Genomic DNA, 15,352 nt, shown 5'->3' with positions numbered 1-15,352 from the left:
TAAAACAACTCCACAACTTCCATTCACGGGTGGCTTATGAGCAGACCCATAACTATAACAAATATACAAGATTTCACATATTACTTCTTAAGATTTGAATAGTATTTGCAACAAATATAGACTTTCATCATTTTTTCATAGTTATTACAGGTTTCGACTCTTTGGTTTGGCTTTTACATAAATTGGGTGAGAGTGTGATTTTACTTCGGTGACTTGACAATCGTCTACCGTTTGACTCGAGCAATTTCTTATTTGCGCTTAGTACGTTGCGTACAAACAGGGTTACACTTGAAATGGCTTTCTTGATTTTTATCAATGTTGGTTACAAATATTAAGTCCTTAAGATTACATTTATCAATTTGAATTACAATTCATGATCTTTTGATGCAACAGTAATAAATTTCACATTTAAAGGTAAGAATTTCATTTTCTTTGGAGTTTTTTAGAGATACATTCATATATGACATAGAACATGCGCATTTCGTGCAAATTAACATAAATATATATTTTTGGTTGCGTTTTTGCTTATGATTTCACATTAAATAATATGTTACATTAATAATTGAATAACGATATTGCTTGGATTCTATTAACATTGACTCTAGGATTTCGTACACATTGGTTGGTGGGACGAAGAAAATTATCGAACAGGCTTTGGTTCTGAATAGATTTTTTTCTATCGATTCTGTATTTCAAGGTTAGATTTACACATTTTTTCAAATAAACTTTGTTTATTTTCTTTCCTCCTATTCACTACCAATTTCATGTTATTTCCAATTTATAATTATTTTCCGTGGATACTATAATTCTTGTTTCTATTTTTCAGTTGTGCAGATGATATTAGACGATTGTTTCGGTGATGACTGTAGCACGAGACTGATGGCTTGATCAGGTTGGTAAATTTTTTAAAGTTGTTTCGTAGTTTTATTTTCTTCTGTTATTAAAGTTGATAATAATTTCTTCATTTGATGTGGATTTATAATATTTTCCTCATTAGCTGAGATGCGGCGAAGTTTAGGTTATGTTGATTAAACTAGGCTGCAGTAGAAAGATGCTAGTCTGCAAAGTAAGGATTCAATGGGTAGGCTGTGATTATGACAAGTTTGATGATTGATGTATTCCACAAATGTAGTTTCTAGTTGATTAAAACATTATTTCTTTCTTAAGCCCCCATCTAAATTTGATTCCGGTGTTATTCAAGGTCCAATTCCGATTTGTGACTATCTGTTTTATCAAGCTTTGTTTAAAACGAATGTGCCTATGGTGTAAATCGATTCTCACAAATGCATTTCCTCTTTGTTGGCCGGTAACATGCAGTTTGCTATTTTTAAACCTGACATGCCGGTGGTGTCTGTGGGTTCTTTCAGATAATCTTTTTCTTTTTTGCATGGCGGGGAGAAATTGGATATTCAATTTTAGTCTTACATAACGGCGGTGTAGATGAATTCTATTAGATGATTTTCTTCTTTGACGTCTTGTTTGTTGTTTTGATTCATGGGTTTTCAGTTTTGGTGGTGATTTTGATTTGTTGTGAATTTTTGTTTTATTTCTATTGTCTGGCGAACTATCTTCATGAGTATTGGTTTTATCTGTTGCAGATGCTGTCTTCAGAGGAGGGACAGTGATGTGGGCAATCGGCGGTCCGGGCTGCTCTTCAACATGGTGGGCAACGTCCTTGGACTCCTGGCGTCCGGCGCGCGGTGGTGCGGGCTGTTCTTCTACCTGATGGATGTCATCCTCAGCTTGGCAGGTGGTGTCGTCCGGCTCCTCTCGGCGTTCTGCGGGCGGTGGTATGGGCTGTCCCTCTATGCCATTGATGACGTCCTCGGCTCGGCGGATGATGTCGTCCGGCTCCTCTCGGCGCTCTGCAGGGTGCGGCGCGACTTCAGCCTTGACATTTTCGGTAGGTTGGTCTTCCATACATGTATCACGTCCGCTTGCTTGTTTGACTTCCTTTATTTGGTCGTAGTTCTTATTTATATTGTTTAGTGTTTCGTTCAGTTGTTTCCTTTCTTTGATCATATCGTTCAATGCTTCCAGGATGAGACTCATCTGTAACACGGAAGGAGTGGGTGTGTGGTCTTCGGTTGGCGGCAATGGTTCTATGACATGAGATGCGGGCGTCCGGACCTCTGGAACGGCAATGCATGGGCGTTTATCCCGCGCGACATCTTCCGTCCTTGAAGTTGCCGATGTGGGTTCCAGGATGCGGTGTGGTTCTTCCATAATTTATCGGATGATACAATGATGCGAGTGCAGTGAAACGATCGCAAATATGTGGGGTTATGTGCAAGATTACAAATGAATGACCACAAGTTGAAATAGTGTAAAAAAAAAATTTGTTGAAGTGAAGGAATACAAAAGTGTGCTTCAATAATATGTTCAGTGATAAAATGAGTCAAGTTAGCAATATCGTTAACATAAAAATGACAAGGACACACAGGATACACAGTGAACACTTATGCGGTAATACAGGTACGCCTCTTATAATTTATTATTACTATTATTATAGATATCTTACTTTTATAATTTCTTGCCGCAATTCAATATATAGGCTAGTGTTCTTTGCAAAATTTTATATAAAAGGGGCAGTGTTTTGTTTGAATTATTCCGCAATATATCCGTGATTTAATTTTACTTCCCTCTTTATGTTTTAAAAACTTTTAAAAATGTAAATAACTTCAATCCTCTTTTCTGTAAATATTTATAAATTGTTTCAATATAGACCTAATATTCTTCAAATAATATGACCTTTCTTATGATATCTCTTATACCTATGACTTATAGTACGACCAATTTTCTAATAACACGATAATAAAATTCTGAGTTCGATTTTTTCTCTAAAAATTCATCAATCGATAAATTTCTTTTCCGTTCAAAAATTGGGTATGGTACTTCTTGTTATTTTATATAACAGTGAACAGTCAATATTAAATTCGAAAAAATTCACAACCATGAATTTTTCACAAATTTTCCCGTTGTCAGCGCTATAGTATACTGAGCAACTAAATAATCCTCGTAGTCGATTATCCACCTCTTCAATGCCCCACGTTGGGCGCCAAATCATGTGGTGCTCTTCCTGGGGGAGTCACTCTCACCTCCAAGGATAGGACAATACACGTAGGGTGATGTAATGCTGTATTTAAATGCCTCACGTTGGGCCGGCAAATCATGTGGAGCGTGATTTGATGGCTTCACACATGTAGGGTGAATCTTGTACTAAGTCAATGGTGTAGCGGCTATGAATTTTGTAATTGCGTGCGTGGACACTGAGTGAACACCAGACTGATTGACTCACTACAAGACTCAATACAATTGTCGGAATCGCGGGAGGCCTAAACGCTCGCTCACCCTTGATTCCTCTAATGACAAATTGTATAATGATGAAAAATTTTTATAAGCAGTGTAGCGATCGCTAAACACTGAATACGGATACCTTAAAATTATTACCTGTGAAGAATGAGCATACAAAATCATACAGGTCGAGCAAAAATCCCGAGGTAGATAATTTACGGGACTGCGTCTCTAATAAGTTCTGAAGGATTAAAATACGGTATTTGAACCAAATATCGTTCAGAATATATTCGAGATCAGAGTCTTGTCGGGTTTTAAGCTCTATTGTAGGAATTTATATGATCTATGGCTGCCACTGCTGTGCAATTGATGTGTTCGCTCCTAAGTCGAGGTAGGTAACAGATAAAAGCTGATATATGAGCAGGTAAGGACAAAGAATAAATATCTTGATCTGACCCCACTCGCTACATCCACTTAGACCTGTTCCAATATCCAGCTTAATTCAATTATTTCAATGATCGTATTCGATCGGTTCTTGATGATATAGAACGTATCAGAAACAATAATTGACAGGCTTAAGAAATAATCGAACTCAGAAAGCGAATTAACAAAACTGAAATATATTACAATAAAATATGTAATCATACAGTGCAGATTCAGAATTTGATTCACAGGTTGATAATAATTTAGTATTAACAGAAGGAGTTAAAAATGTTCTTGTGCTTGCATGATACCATGCGTGATTCAACAGAATTTTGCAATTGATAAAATTTAACAGTTTGAAAAAAATAGTGAAAAAATGAATTATAGAAATATTTTTAAAATGTTCGGGGTCGTGGTTCAGGCAGCGGAGGATAGTTAATCAACTACAAATTCTTATAAATTAAATGTGAATAAATTCTAGGCTCTTAAATGTTAAAGCGCTTGTCGGCGTGGCCAATAATTTAACGAAGAAAAAATTTATGTTTCTGCACTGAAATATTTTCGAAGCGTAGATTGGGGCCCCTTATGACTTATAACTCACGTGAAATTCCTTGGTAGTCGTGGTTTTCTTCTTTAGATCAAAAATCGTTTGGTCGGCGGCAATCCAGGCTTTGGTTTCAGCACGTGGGGAATTTTAATTTAAATATCTCCTTCACCGAATTAATCAAGGGATAATTTACTTTAAGCTTTTAAATTTATCGATTGATGAAAACAGAAATTTATAAAGAACAAATAGATTGGCCTAAAATATCGGCTCACAAATAGAACATTTAAAAATCGAACAAGAAATTGTACAAATAGGTCTTTGGTAACTATGAAAGAGATCTACACGGTAAGGATTTCAAAAGGGAAGTGCTGCTGTTTTCTCTAAGCTTTTAGGCTAGACCTTGCTTCTCGGAATCTCAATGTAATAATTTGCATAAAAATTTGCCATTGGTAGAACGCTTGTGACGTAAACATGACGTCAGTGGCAAGTAGTAGAATACAATTCCTTTAATTACAATAATAATTTAATTTATGTAATTCTTAAAACTGCTTAATCTTATAGACATAGTTCCTCTCATACAATGTACATGTGCTAGTGTAACTGATAAGGCAGGGTTGTTGTCTGATAATAGATTAACATGTGTTGCTTTCAAACGATCACTGTCTTGGTGCTATTTCTATGCACTGTGATTGGTTTAGACCTACCAAAGAGATTTAATTACCATGTGGTTCAGTTGAATTAAGTCGTTAATGAATTAATACTCTTGTACAATTTTTATTAGGTTTGAGATTGTTATAAATAATTTCTGCCATTTTATCAGTAATATAATTTCATGCTATGACCTATTTAGTTACAATAAGACCTGACGTATAATATAATTTCTTAAATAATAAATAATTTCAACAATAATACATACATTTTATTTTTTATTTTGAAATTCTTGATCCTTTATTGATAGTTTTATAATTTTTAGGAATGATATTTTACCTTGCATGAGAACCGGTATGATATTTGACAATGCTTTGAATCAGTCAGCTGCGTTCGAACTGTTTTTAAAACATCTGATCGATAGTAAACAAGTGTAACCTCAAAATCGGTGAGCGATTCATAAATAATTTGTGCTTTATTTGCAAAATAATTATAATTTTATTGAATAATTTTCCTAGAAAAATATTCAGTACAGAACGGTACTCTTATCAAATATACAGTTATTGATAAGTAAGCTTTATCGCTCGGTCGCTAACTATTCCTTTAGCAAATTCTTTCATTTTAAAAGGTAATCACAATTTTTTCTCTCTTTTCATGAGATCTATTTGAAAAATTCATCACAATATATAGAAAAATGAGCAAATGCTTTTGCTTCTACCTTTTGCTCATGAGCAAAACCTTATGCTCCATGCTCTTGCTCATGAGCATTTGCTCTGGTTTTATTCATATGCTTGGGCCATGCTCTCGACTAGAGTCGAGTTTCTTCTCGGCCTGAGTCGCGTAAGTGTGAGCTGAGTCTAACTATTTTTTCAACACTTTTTTGCTGATACGTTCATTCAAGGAAACAAATTTCGGCAAACGTTCAAATTCGAAAGTAGGAAATGCAGTCACATCTTGATGCATGCACCTTTCTCATTCCACCCAACCAATCCAACTGTATATCAAGAGATTCCCTACAAACCGTCAGAATCCCTCATAAGACAACAATCAAACCTCCAATTAAACCAATTCTGACCATCTAAACTAGATTTCACCGTACGTTCACTTCATTTCGTATACGAGCAACAGCGAAGCATAGCAAAAACAGTGAAGTAATACAAAATACAGATTGGCTCAAGTCTATATAGTGAGATTAACTTCAAACTGACAGTATCAATTAAATGGTGAGCGTTGAAGCTACTTATGAAGGATACTGTCAGAATGAACTGAAACCCACTATAGTGTGATACGATAGACTCTGTCAGCATTGGTTAAATGGTGTGCGTTGATGCTACTTATGAGGAATTCTGCCAATTTGAAGTGATTCCTACTATAGACTTCAGCCAACCGCGACAATTTGCGGTTGAAAATGCAATTAGCGAGAACAATAATTATATAACACCCACTACTGATACGGTACCTATCTAAATGTGGTATACCACATACATTCTCCTAGACTCTCTACTCTTTTCTCTATCTTCTTCTAAGATAGAATAGAGTAGCGGGTTACTTAGAAGGATATTTTGAATATTCCTTTCGAAGAATTGACATTGATATGTCCAAAGCTCCGCCAATTTATGTAGATGCAACAATATTATCTTATATAGTTATTCCAAATTGTTTTTTTTCCATATCATACGGTTCAATAATTGTTTTCTATGTTTATATTATGTAAATTCATTTAAAGCTTTGCTGTATTGTAAGCTATTGTATAAGTGTATAATAAGCCATTATATATTGTAATCTACATAAATAAAGTAATCAATCAATCAATCTTTTCTCTATCATCTTCTAATCTCTTCTTTCATGATTTAATTCATTTGCTATGTTCGCCCCATTCAATCAGCATCATACTCTGAATATACAAGAAAATACCCTTTTTCAACTTAATTTCATTTATCACAGCATTGCAATAAGTGCAATATTTCTTAAGTTTTTTATGCATTGTGATAAATTATGTGATTTATTTGAAGTATAACGTCAATCTTCGAAATTCAAAATCTTCAAATCATTTTTCCTGGACCAAAAATCAATTGACAAAGCAGTGTGTGATTTCATAACCTTGACCTTTGGACAACATTAAAATTTTTGGAGAGAAATAGTACAGGCTCAGCATAGTTTTCCTCCAATGTCATAATTATATTATGATTATAGTGTTTTGTACAAAAATGAATAAATAAAGATTTTGTAAGAAATAGAAGGCTATGAGAGAAAAAAGGAGAAAAAATTAATAGATAAAAGGAGAAAGACGTAGCAGAGATAGAAAAAGCAGAGTTTATTATAATAAGGTGCGTACAGACTTATGCACCACGTATACGCACATTTCACTTTTCATCAGCTGATGCTATTCTTATTATATCTGTATTTGTACAGAAGAAGCAAAACACATCTATAGATGGAGAGATGATGTGGAGCAGGATTTGAGAACGCTTAGAGTTCGCAACTGGAAAAGGCAGGCAGTGGATCGGGAGAGGCTTTGTGAGGGAGGCCAAGGGTTGTAGGGACCTGTAGAGCTGAGGAGTGAGTAAGACCATAGAAGAACGATAGCATAGATATTCGATGGTATAGGGCGTTTATGTCGCAAGTTTTACTGTTATCCCAAGCCGATAGTTCACATAGTTCTTTCCTATGCAGCTGTGTGACGCTGGTAGTCTCTCAAATTGTGCCGTTCATACACTATCACCCCAACAAAACAGTAAAAATTCACAATAATCGACAGTAATCGGCTTGAGATAACAGTAAAAGTTCGACATAAATTCCCTATACCATGGGATATCTACTTACGCTATTGTTTCTCTATGGTAAGACATAGCTATAATGAGCTGATGCCGTCGTCATTATCAGCCCAGATGCTGATCAGCTGAAGAAAAGATGAAAAGTGGAATGCGCTTGGCATATAAGAATAGATATCACAAGAACAGATAGATATAATTACAATAGCACTACGCACCTAGAGGGTAAGGGTTTTAGAGAGTGAGAAAGGAATGAAGAGATACAAAAGTTGGGTTGAGAAGAAGGAATGAAGAAGTGATAGGGAAGTGAAAAATAAAAGAGCATAGAAAATAATGAAGAAGAAGGACCAATAAGGGCAATAAATAAATAAATTCTTCTAAATTCAACTTTTCAAGCTGATGTATATTTTTGGACGAATATTGAATTTGTACGTTTCACAGTAGAAACATAACCTATTTTTTGGACATGTTCATTGTAAAAATTTGGGAATTGAATAGTTTTGGGCCAAGCCTGTTGTTCCTTCCTAATCATATTTATATGATTTGTGATTGTATTCACAAACTAATGAATGAATAATGGGAAAAACTATGAATAAGAAGAACAATATTAAAAAGAAGAAGACAAGTGATATGAAGGCTGTAAGGACAAGAATCGAAGAGACGGAGAACATAGAAAGAACAAAGAAATGAATAAGGAGAAAAAGTATACATATACCATAGAAGAGAGTTGCGGTTTAGCCTATAATTTGTTCATTGCAAATTATGTTCGTTCATACAAGCATTATGGCAGGTCGATAACCGCCTATAAATAATGTATTCTTGCATAAACGTCATGCTTTCTAAAACGTACTACGCTCATGCGCGGTTATTCAAAGTGAGTGTAGGCGAGTCTTACCTGTTAAGTGCTCTATACTTTTATTATTGAAGGATTCACAAGGTGCGTACAGATATACGCGCCGCGAACATGAGCAATTCACTTTTAATCAGCTGATTATATCTGTATTTTTACAGAAACGGTAAGGTACAGATATAAAAAGCTTGGCATCAGCTGATTAAAAGTGAATTGCTCATGTTCGCAGCGCATATATCTGTACGCACCTACAGACTTCATGTAACAAAGTATGTGGATCAGTTCGTAGGTTTTCGATATTCATTACAATTTTCGATAAATCGAAATCGAAAATCTTTACAACAAAAAACATTTTTCACTTCACGTTCTATAGTATGTGAATCTGTTAATAGGTTTTCAATATTGACAACATTTTATTTCCGACTAGCAGGTAACCCGTGCTCCGCAAAGGTCTATTTTAAAACTTGACAAACTGAAAACGTAACGTAATGAAATCTTGAAGAACTAAAAATAGGCCTATAACCATCCTCGGTTAATTAAGAATCTATATACAGAATTTCAAGTTAATCAGTCCAGTAGTTCAGACGTGATGATGCGTCAAACATAATTTTCCTATCCCATGTGTGTATAAGCATAGAGAAACAATAGTATAAATAGATATCCCATGGTATAGGACGTTTATGTCGCAACTTTTACTGTTATCTCAAGCTGATAGTCTACGTAGTTCTTTCCCGTGAAGCAGTGTGACGCTCATAGTCTCTCATACTGTGCCGTTCATACACTCTCACCCCAACAAAATAGTAAAAATCGATAATAATCGACAGTAATCGGCTTGAGATAACAGTAAAAGTTGCAACATAAACGCCCTATACCATGGGATATCTACTTACGCTATTGTTTCTCTATGTTATAAGCCATTTCTCTCCTTTATCATAGTATAGATGAAGCTACTTGATATGTAGTAAGGGCGAAGCCCTACGATTGGCCATTAGCTGTCGACCAATGAAGGTTGAGCTCTACTGCCATTGGCCCAGACAAGACTCGTTTCAAACTTGATAAACTCCTCTCAATTGCCTAATAGCTACAAGGATTTCAAAATATAACATCAAATTAAAGTAGTTAGGTCAAAGCGTAGCCTACTTCAGTTTTCGTAAAACATACAAATGGAAATCAACTTAACTATCAATATCGAAAACTTTAAGTCTTAAACGTTATTCACAATACCATCCTCACTTATACACAATTATTTTAGAGATATATTGAAGCCAAGATTTCACGAAATACTACCTATAATCAATCAAGTATCTTTCTAACAAACTAGTGTACTTCATAATATAATTATAAAATAATAATTAAAATAGTGAACAAGTTTGTTATCCTATACTATTAAACGAGCAATTTCTGTTTATATGTTTTCATGTTTATATTTATATCTGTATGTGACCGGATATCTAAAACGGCTCTAACGATTCTCACGAAATTTGGAACAAAGTAGGTTTATGATATGAAAATTCGATTGCACTAGGTGTCAACCCTGGGATAACTTGCTGAAGGACATTAAAGGATAAATACGTCTTTTGAAAAACAGCTGGAAATTTTGTCGTTTGTCGATACCGTAATGGAAGTAAGTGAACGAATGCATGTGTGGGATCATTCAGTTGATCTCACGAGAAAAAATTCAGCAAGAAAAACTTATTTTCGTTTATTTCTCTTTTTTTTAGTAAACATGTTCACTTCAGAAAGTCCAAAATAGTAACTAGATGCTGTTAGTGTAGAATAGTACATAATATATTAACAAATATTGTAGCAAACATAGTATATCATTATAAATCGAATTCATAGTATATCTATTTGTGATTGATGATGTTATGGTTTTTTTAAGTGTGAATAAATTGTTATTTTTATGAGTGATAGTAGCTTAACCTAGATTTTGATTTGGAATGTAGTATAAATTTGAAAAGGGACAGTTTTGGGCATAAAGCCTGTTGTGCCTCCTCATATAACTGTAAAAATAATTGTACGGCTAAGAAAATGAATAAATAAATATAAACTATAGGCCTAAATTCAATCTTTCGTTACAAATTCTCTATGCTTTCACACTCCAGAGCGAAGCTCGGTCCCCCGATATTATTTCTGAAGAGGCCAATTATAATCATAATAGCAAACATACAAATACCAATTAATGATGTATTTTTACTTTCCTTGCCCTATTACCATAGGTAAGGAAAGTATTGCTTTCCGAAAAAAAATTAAGGTACCCCAATTTCTAAATTTCTATACGTTTCAAGGTCCCCTGAGTCCAAAAAACTGGTTTTTGGGTGTTGGTCTGTATGTGTGTGTGTGTGTATGAGTGTATGTGCGTCTGTGTACATGATAACTCATCTCCCAATTAACGGAATGACTTGAAATTTGGAACTTAAGGTCCTTTCACTATAAGGATCCGACACGAACAATTTCGGTCAAATGCAATTCAAGATGGCGGCTAAAATGGCGAAAATGTTGTCAAAAACAGGGTTTTTCGTGATTTTCTCGGAAACGGCTCCAACGATTTTGATCAAATTCATACCTAAAATAGTCATCAATAAGCTCTATCAACTGCCACAAGTCCCATATCTGTGAAAATTTCAGGAGCTCCGCCCCATCAATGCAGATAGATTCCCAATTATCAGACTTCAGATACAATTGAAAAAAAATCAAGTGGAGTAGATTGAGCATGAAAATCTCTACAATTAATGTTCAGTAACATTTTCACCTAAAATTGAAAATAAGCTTTAAATTCGAGGAAATGTGATTATTCAATTGCAAATTATTGTTGATTCTATTAAATGATTCACTATGAAGAGATAGCAGACCTCATGTGTGTCTCCAGCGCTATTGCCCTGTCACCAGCTGACTCAAATATTTGAATAGTAGACTTGAGATGCGCGGGAACACTAGCGTCAGGTGATCCAATTTTCATAACAGCAAGGAAAGTTGGTGTGAGTGCGCCACACCAGATTTTTCTGGATGTATCACAACCAGTCGAGATCCATCACATAAAGCTTGTTACACACAAATCGATTTTTGGATGTACGATTTTTTGCCGTCTTTATGAATTCTACCAGACTAAATGGAACTTGACAAACATAATCTGTTTAATCTAATAGAATTGATAAGGACGATAAAAAATCGTACGTCCAAGAAATGTTATGTGTGTGTAGTCTAACTTATGTACACTATGAAAGGTATTCACGATCTCATCCAAGATAAGAGTAGAAAAATATGATTAATCGCGGTAAGATGGCTATCTAGTCCAACTCTGCCAGTAAACACACTAAACACACTTTACTTTCAGTACACCAATTATTTGATAGTCGGTCGGATTATAGGCTATGGTTCAGCAGTGCAATTCACTTTAAATTGTCAGCATTAAATCAAATGGGTAGCATTGATGTTGTTTATGAGGAATACTGACAGTGTTCAGGCTTTGGATCTGTAGTGCAGTTCACTATAAAATGTCAGTGTTGGTTGAATGGGAAACATTAATGTTGTTTATGAGAGATACTGACAGGGTTCAGGCTTTGGATCTGTAGTGCAGTTCACTTTAAAATGTCAGTATTTTTTTAAATGGGAAACATTAATGTTGTTTATAAAAGATACTGACAGTGTTCAGGCTTGGGTCTGTAGTGCAATTTACTTTAAAATGTCAGTGTTGGTTGAATGGGAAACATTAATGTTGTTCATGAGAGATACTGACAAGGTTCAGGCTTTGGATCTGTAGTGCAATTCACCTTGAAATGTCAGTGTTGGTTAAATGGTAAGGCATTGATGTTGTTTATGAGGAATAATGACAGTTTGAGGTGAACCTTACTCTATAAATTTCACTGCTGACAACAAAACGTGAAGAATAAACACGGAGAGCATAATTTCGAATAAACTTTCTCCATCGAATTCATGTCCGAAGAAATTACCAGCATTATAGTAGTGTTGTTATCATAGGATTTGTGAGACAGACAATCATGGATCAATGATTGAGGGACTATTATTGATGTACTTTCGATTTGTATTGGCGTCGTATGATTGACAACTGAAGAAATCACAAAAAATCTGGTGTGGCGCACTCACACAACTTTCCTTGCCGTTATGAAAATTGATCACCTGACGCTAGTGTTCCCGCGCATCTCAAGTCTACTTATAAACAAAGATCTGAGCCAGCTGGTGACAGGACAATAACGCTGGAGACATACGAGGTCTGCTATCTCTTCATAGTGAATGATTTAATAGAATCAACAGTTGCCATCAGTTTGCAATTGGATAATCTCGATTTTCGAGCTTATTTTCAATTTTAGGTGAGAATGTCATTGAACATTAATTGTAGAGATTCTCATGCTCAATCTTTTCCACTTGAAATTTTTAGAATAAATTATATGTGAAGCCGGATAATTAAGAATCTAAAATCAAACTTAGCATAGATGTGGCGGAGCTCCTGAAATTTTTTACAGATATGGGACCTGTGGCAGTTGATAGAGCTTATCGATGACTATTCTAGGTATGAATCAAATTAAAATCGTTGGAGCCGTTTTCGAGAAAACCGCAAAACACACACACACACACACACACACACACACACACACACACACACAGACCAATACTCAAAAACCACTTTTTTGGACTCAGGGGACCTTGAAACGTCTAGAAATTTAGAAATTGGGGTACCTTAATTTTTTTCGGAAGGCAATACTTTCCTTATTACCTATGGTAATAGGGGAAGGAAAGTAAAAATTCACAAGCCAAGATATCACAAGTGGTTCAATTCGTTGGTGAGAGATGCACTACATACTATAGTGAGTACTATAGTACTTTCGATTTGTATTGGCGTCATGTGATTGACAACTATAGTGAGGCCCACGTTATAATGGCAGTGGAGAAAGATAGGAGAACAGCGTTGTCGAACCTCTGTCTAGTCAATGCCTTCTATAGACGGTAGCTGATTCAGGTTTATTGATGTAATATAATATTGTTCATTCTCGTTTAAAATAATCAATTATTATATTTTACAATAATTTCATAATGAATTCGCATTGATGACCTATTTTTTGGACATTTTATTAATTTATCAAAATTTGGGAATGGAATAGATTTGGGCCAAGCCTGTTGTTCCTTCCTAATCATATTTATATGATTTGTGATTCTGTCCACGAATAAATAAATGAATAATTAAGATGAAATATTTTGTTAATTAATTATTGAATCTACATTGTTGAAAGACGATCTGGCAACAGAGCATAGCGAGAAAGAGATAGCGCTATCCGCTTTGTTGAATGATAGACAATGGTAGCAGCACCAATGTTCATCAAATACTGCCATTATAAAATTGACCTCATCATATTTTTCAAATAACAATTTTTACTATATCAAATTTCCATTTCAATAGTCAAATATCGATATCAAATACACAGTTTTAGAATATTTAGATGCCATGAAACAAGTTTTGGAGTCGTACTATATTCAATGAAACAAGCCGTCCATCTTACTACTCAGGTGTGTTCCTATTGGTCGAAGAGGAAAGCCAGTTGAAGCTCTCCCATTGGCTGAGACTAGCCAATTACAGAGTCGTGCAACATGGAGAGTTCTTGAGTAGGAAAAAATGTTGACACTTAAAATTTTTCATTCCACTGTTAGTCAAATACTGCCATTAAAACGTGGACCCCACTAGACACAGACTGTTCCCAAAAGAAAATATAAATATCATAGATATTTTTTTCGACACAATTCTTGCCAAAAATAATTGTCAACCTATTTTTACTTTCCTTGCCCTATTACCATAGGTAAGGAAAGTATTGCTTTCCGAAAAAAATTAAGGTACCCCAATTTCTAAATTTCTATACGTTTCAAGGTCCCCTGAGTCCAAAAAACTGGTTTTTGGGTATTGGTCTGTATGTGTATGAGTGTATGTGCCTCTGTGTACACGATATCTCATCTCCCAATTAACGGAATGACTTGAAATTTGGAACTTGAGGTCCTTTTACTATAAGGATCCGACACGAACAATTTTGATCAAATGCAATTCAAGATGGCGGCTAAAATGACGAAAATGTTGTCAAAAACAGGGTTTTTCGTGATTTTCTTGGAAACGGCTCCAACGATTTTGATCAAATTCAAACCTAAAATAGTCATTGATAAGCTCTAACAACTGCCACAAGCAAATCCCATATCTGTGAAAATTTCAGGAGCTCCGCCCCATCAATGCAGATAGATTCCCAATTATCAGGCTTCAGATACAATTGAAACAAAAAAAATCAAGTGGAGTGGATTGAGCATGAAAATCTCTACAATTAATGCTCAGTAACATTTTCACTTTTTCACTAAATTGAAATAAGCTTCAAATTCGAGAAAATGTGATTATTCAATTGCAAATATGTTGATTCTATTAAATCATTCATTATGAGAGATAGCAGACCTCATGTGTGTCTCCAGCGTTATTGCGCTGTCACCAGCTGGCTCAAATCTTTGAATAGTAGACTTGAGATGCGCGGGAACACTAGCGTCAGGTGATCAATTTTCATAACGGCAAGGAAAGTTGTGTGAGTGCGCCCCACCAGATTTTTTATCTAATATTTATTATCATTCGACTTATCTCAGACCTTTCCATCTTTCTCCAAATCTCATTTTTGATCTCACTTTCCAGCCAGATTCTATCCTTAGTCCAGTCAATTGGTCGTTTTTCAAGAGACAGCCCCGAAAGAATTTATCTCGACGGTTCTAATTCGAATCTGAAATTTGCTGACACGCCAGAGGGCGGCTTCACCCCCAAAACCCCCAGATTTTTTTTTTTTTTTC

At 35.2% G+C, this 15,352-nt stretch overlaps 2 protein-coding genes across 2 annotated transcripts in view; one reads left to right on the top strand and one right to left on the bottom strand.

Annotated features, from left to right (window-relative positions):
- The window catches only part of LOC111060651 (D-beta-hydroxybutyrate dehydrogenase, mitochondrial), a 281,404-nt gene that overhangs the window by 140,659 nt on the left and 125,393 nt on the right, over nucleotides 1–15,352 (bottom strand). The window lies entirely within an intron of this gene.
- On the top strand, nucleotides 1,385–2,743 carry LOC120353530. Its single transcript, XM_039437446.1, has 2 exons — nucleotides 1,385–1,903; nucleotides 2,041–2,743. Exons 1-2 carry the CDS (start codon nucleotides 1,573–1,575, stop codon nucleotides 2,043–2,045), a joined length of 336 nt encoding a protein of 111 aa, XP_039293380.1. The 5' UTR covers nucleotides 1,385–1,572; the 3' UTR covers nucleotides 2,046–2,743.

The sequence above is a fragment of the Nilaparvata lugens genome, chromosome 11 (assembly GCF_014356525.2).
Source record: "Nilaparvata lugens isolate BPH chromosome 11, ASM1435652v1, whole genome shotgun sequence".
NCBI lineage: Eukaryota > Metazoa > Arthropoda > Insecta > Hemiptera > Delphacidae > Nilaparvata > Nilaparvata lugens.
This window is presented reverse-complemented; position numbering and strand designations above follow the sequence as displayed.

Excerpts from the sequence above, each read along its gene's own strand:
- LOC120353530 (XM_039437446.1), top strand. The coding sequence starts at position 1,573 with ATGAGTATTGGTTTTATCTGTTGCAGATGCTGTCTTCAGAGGAGGGAC.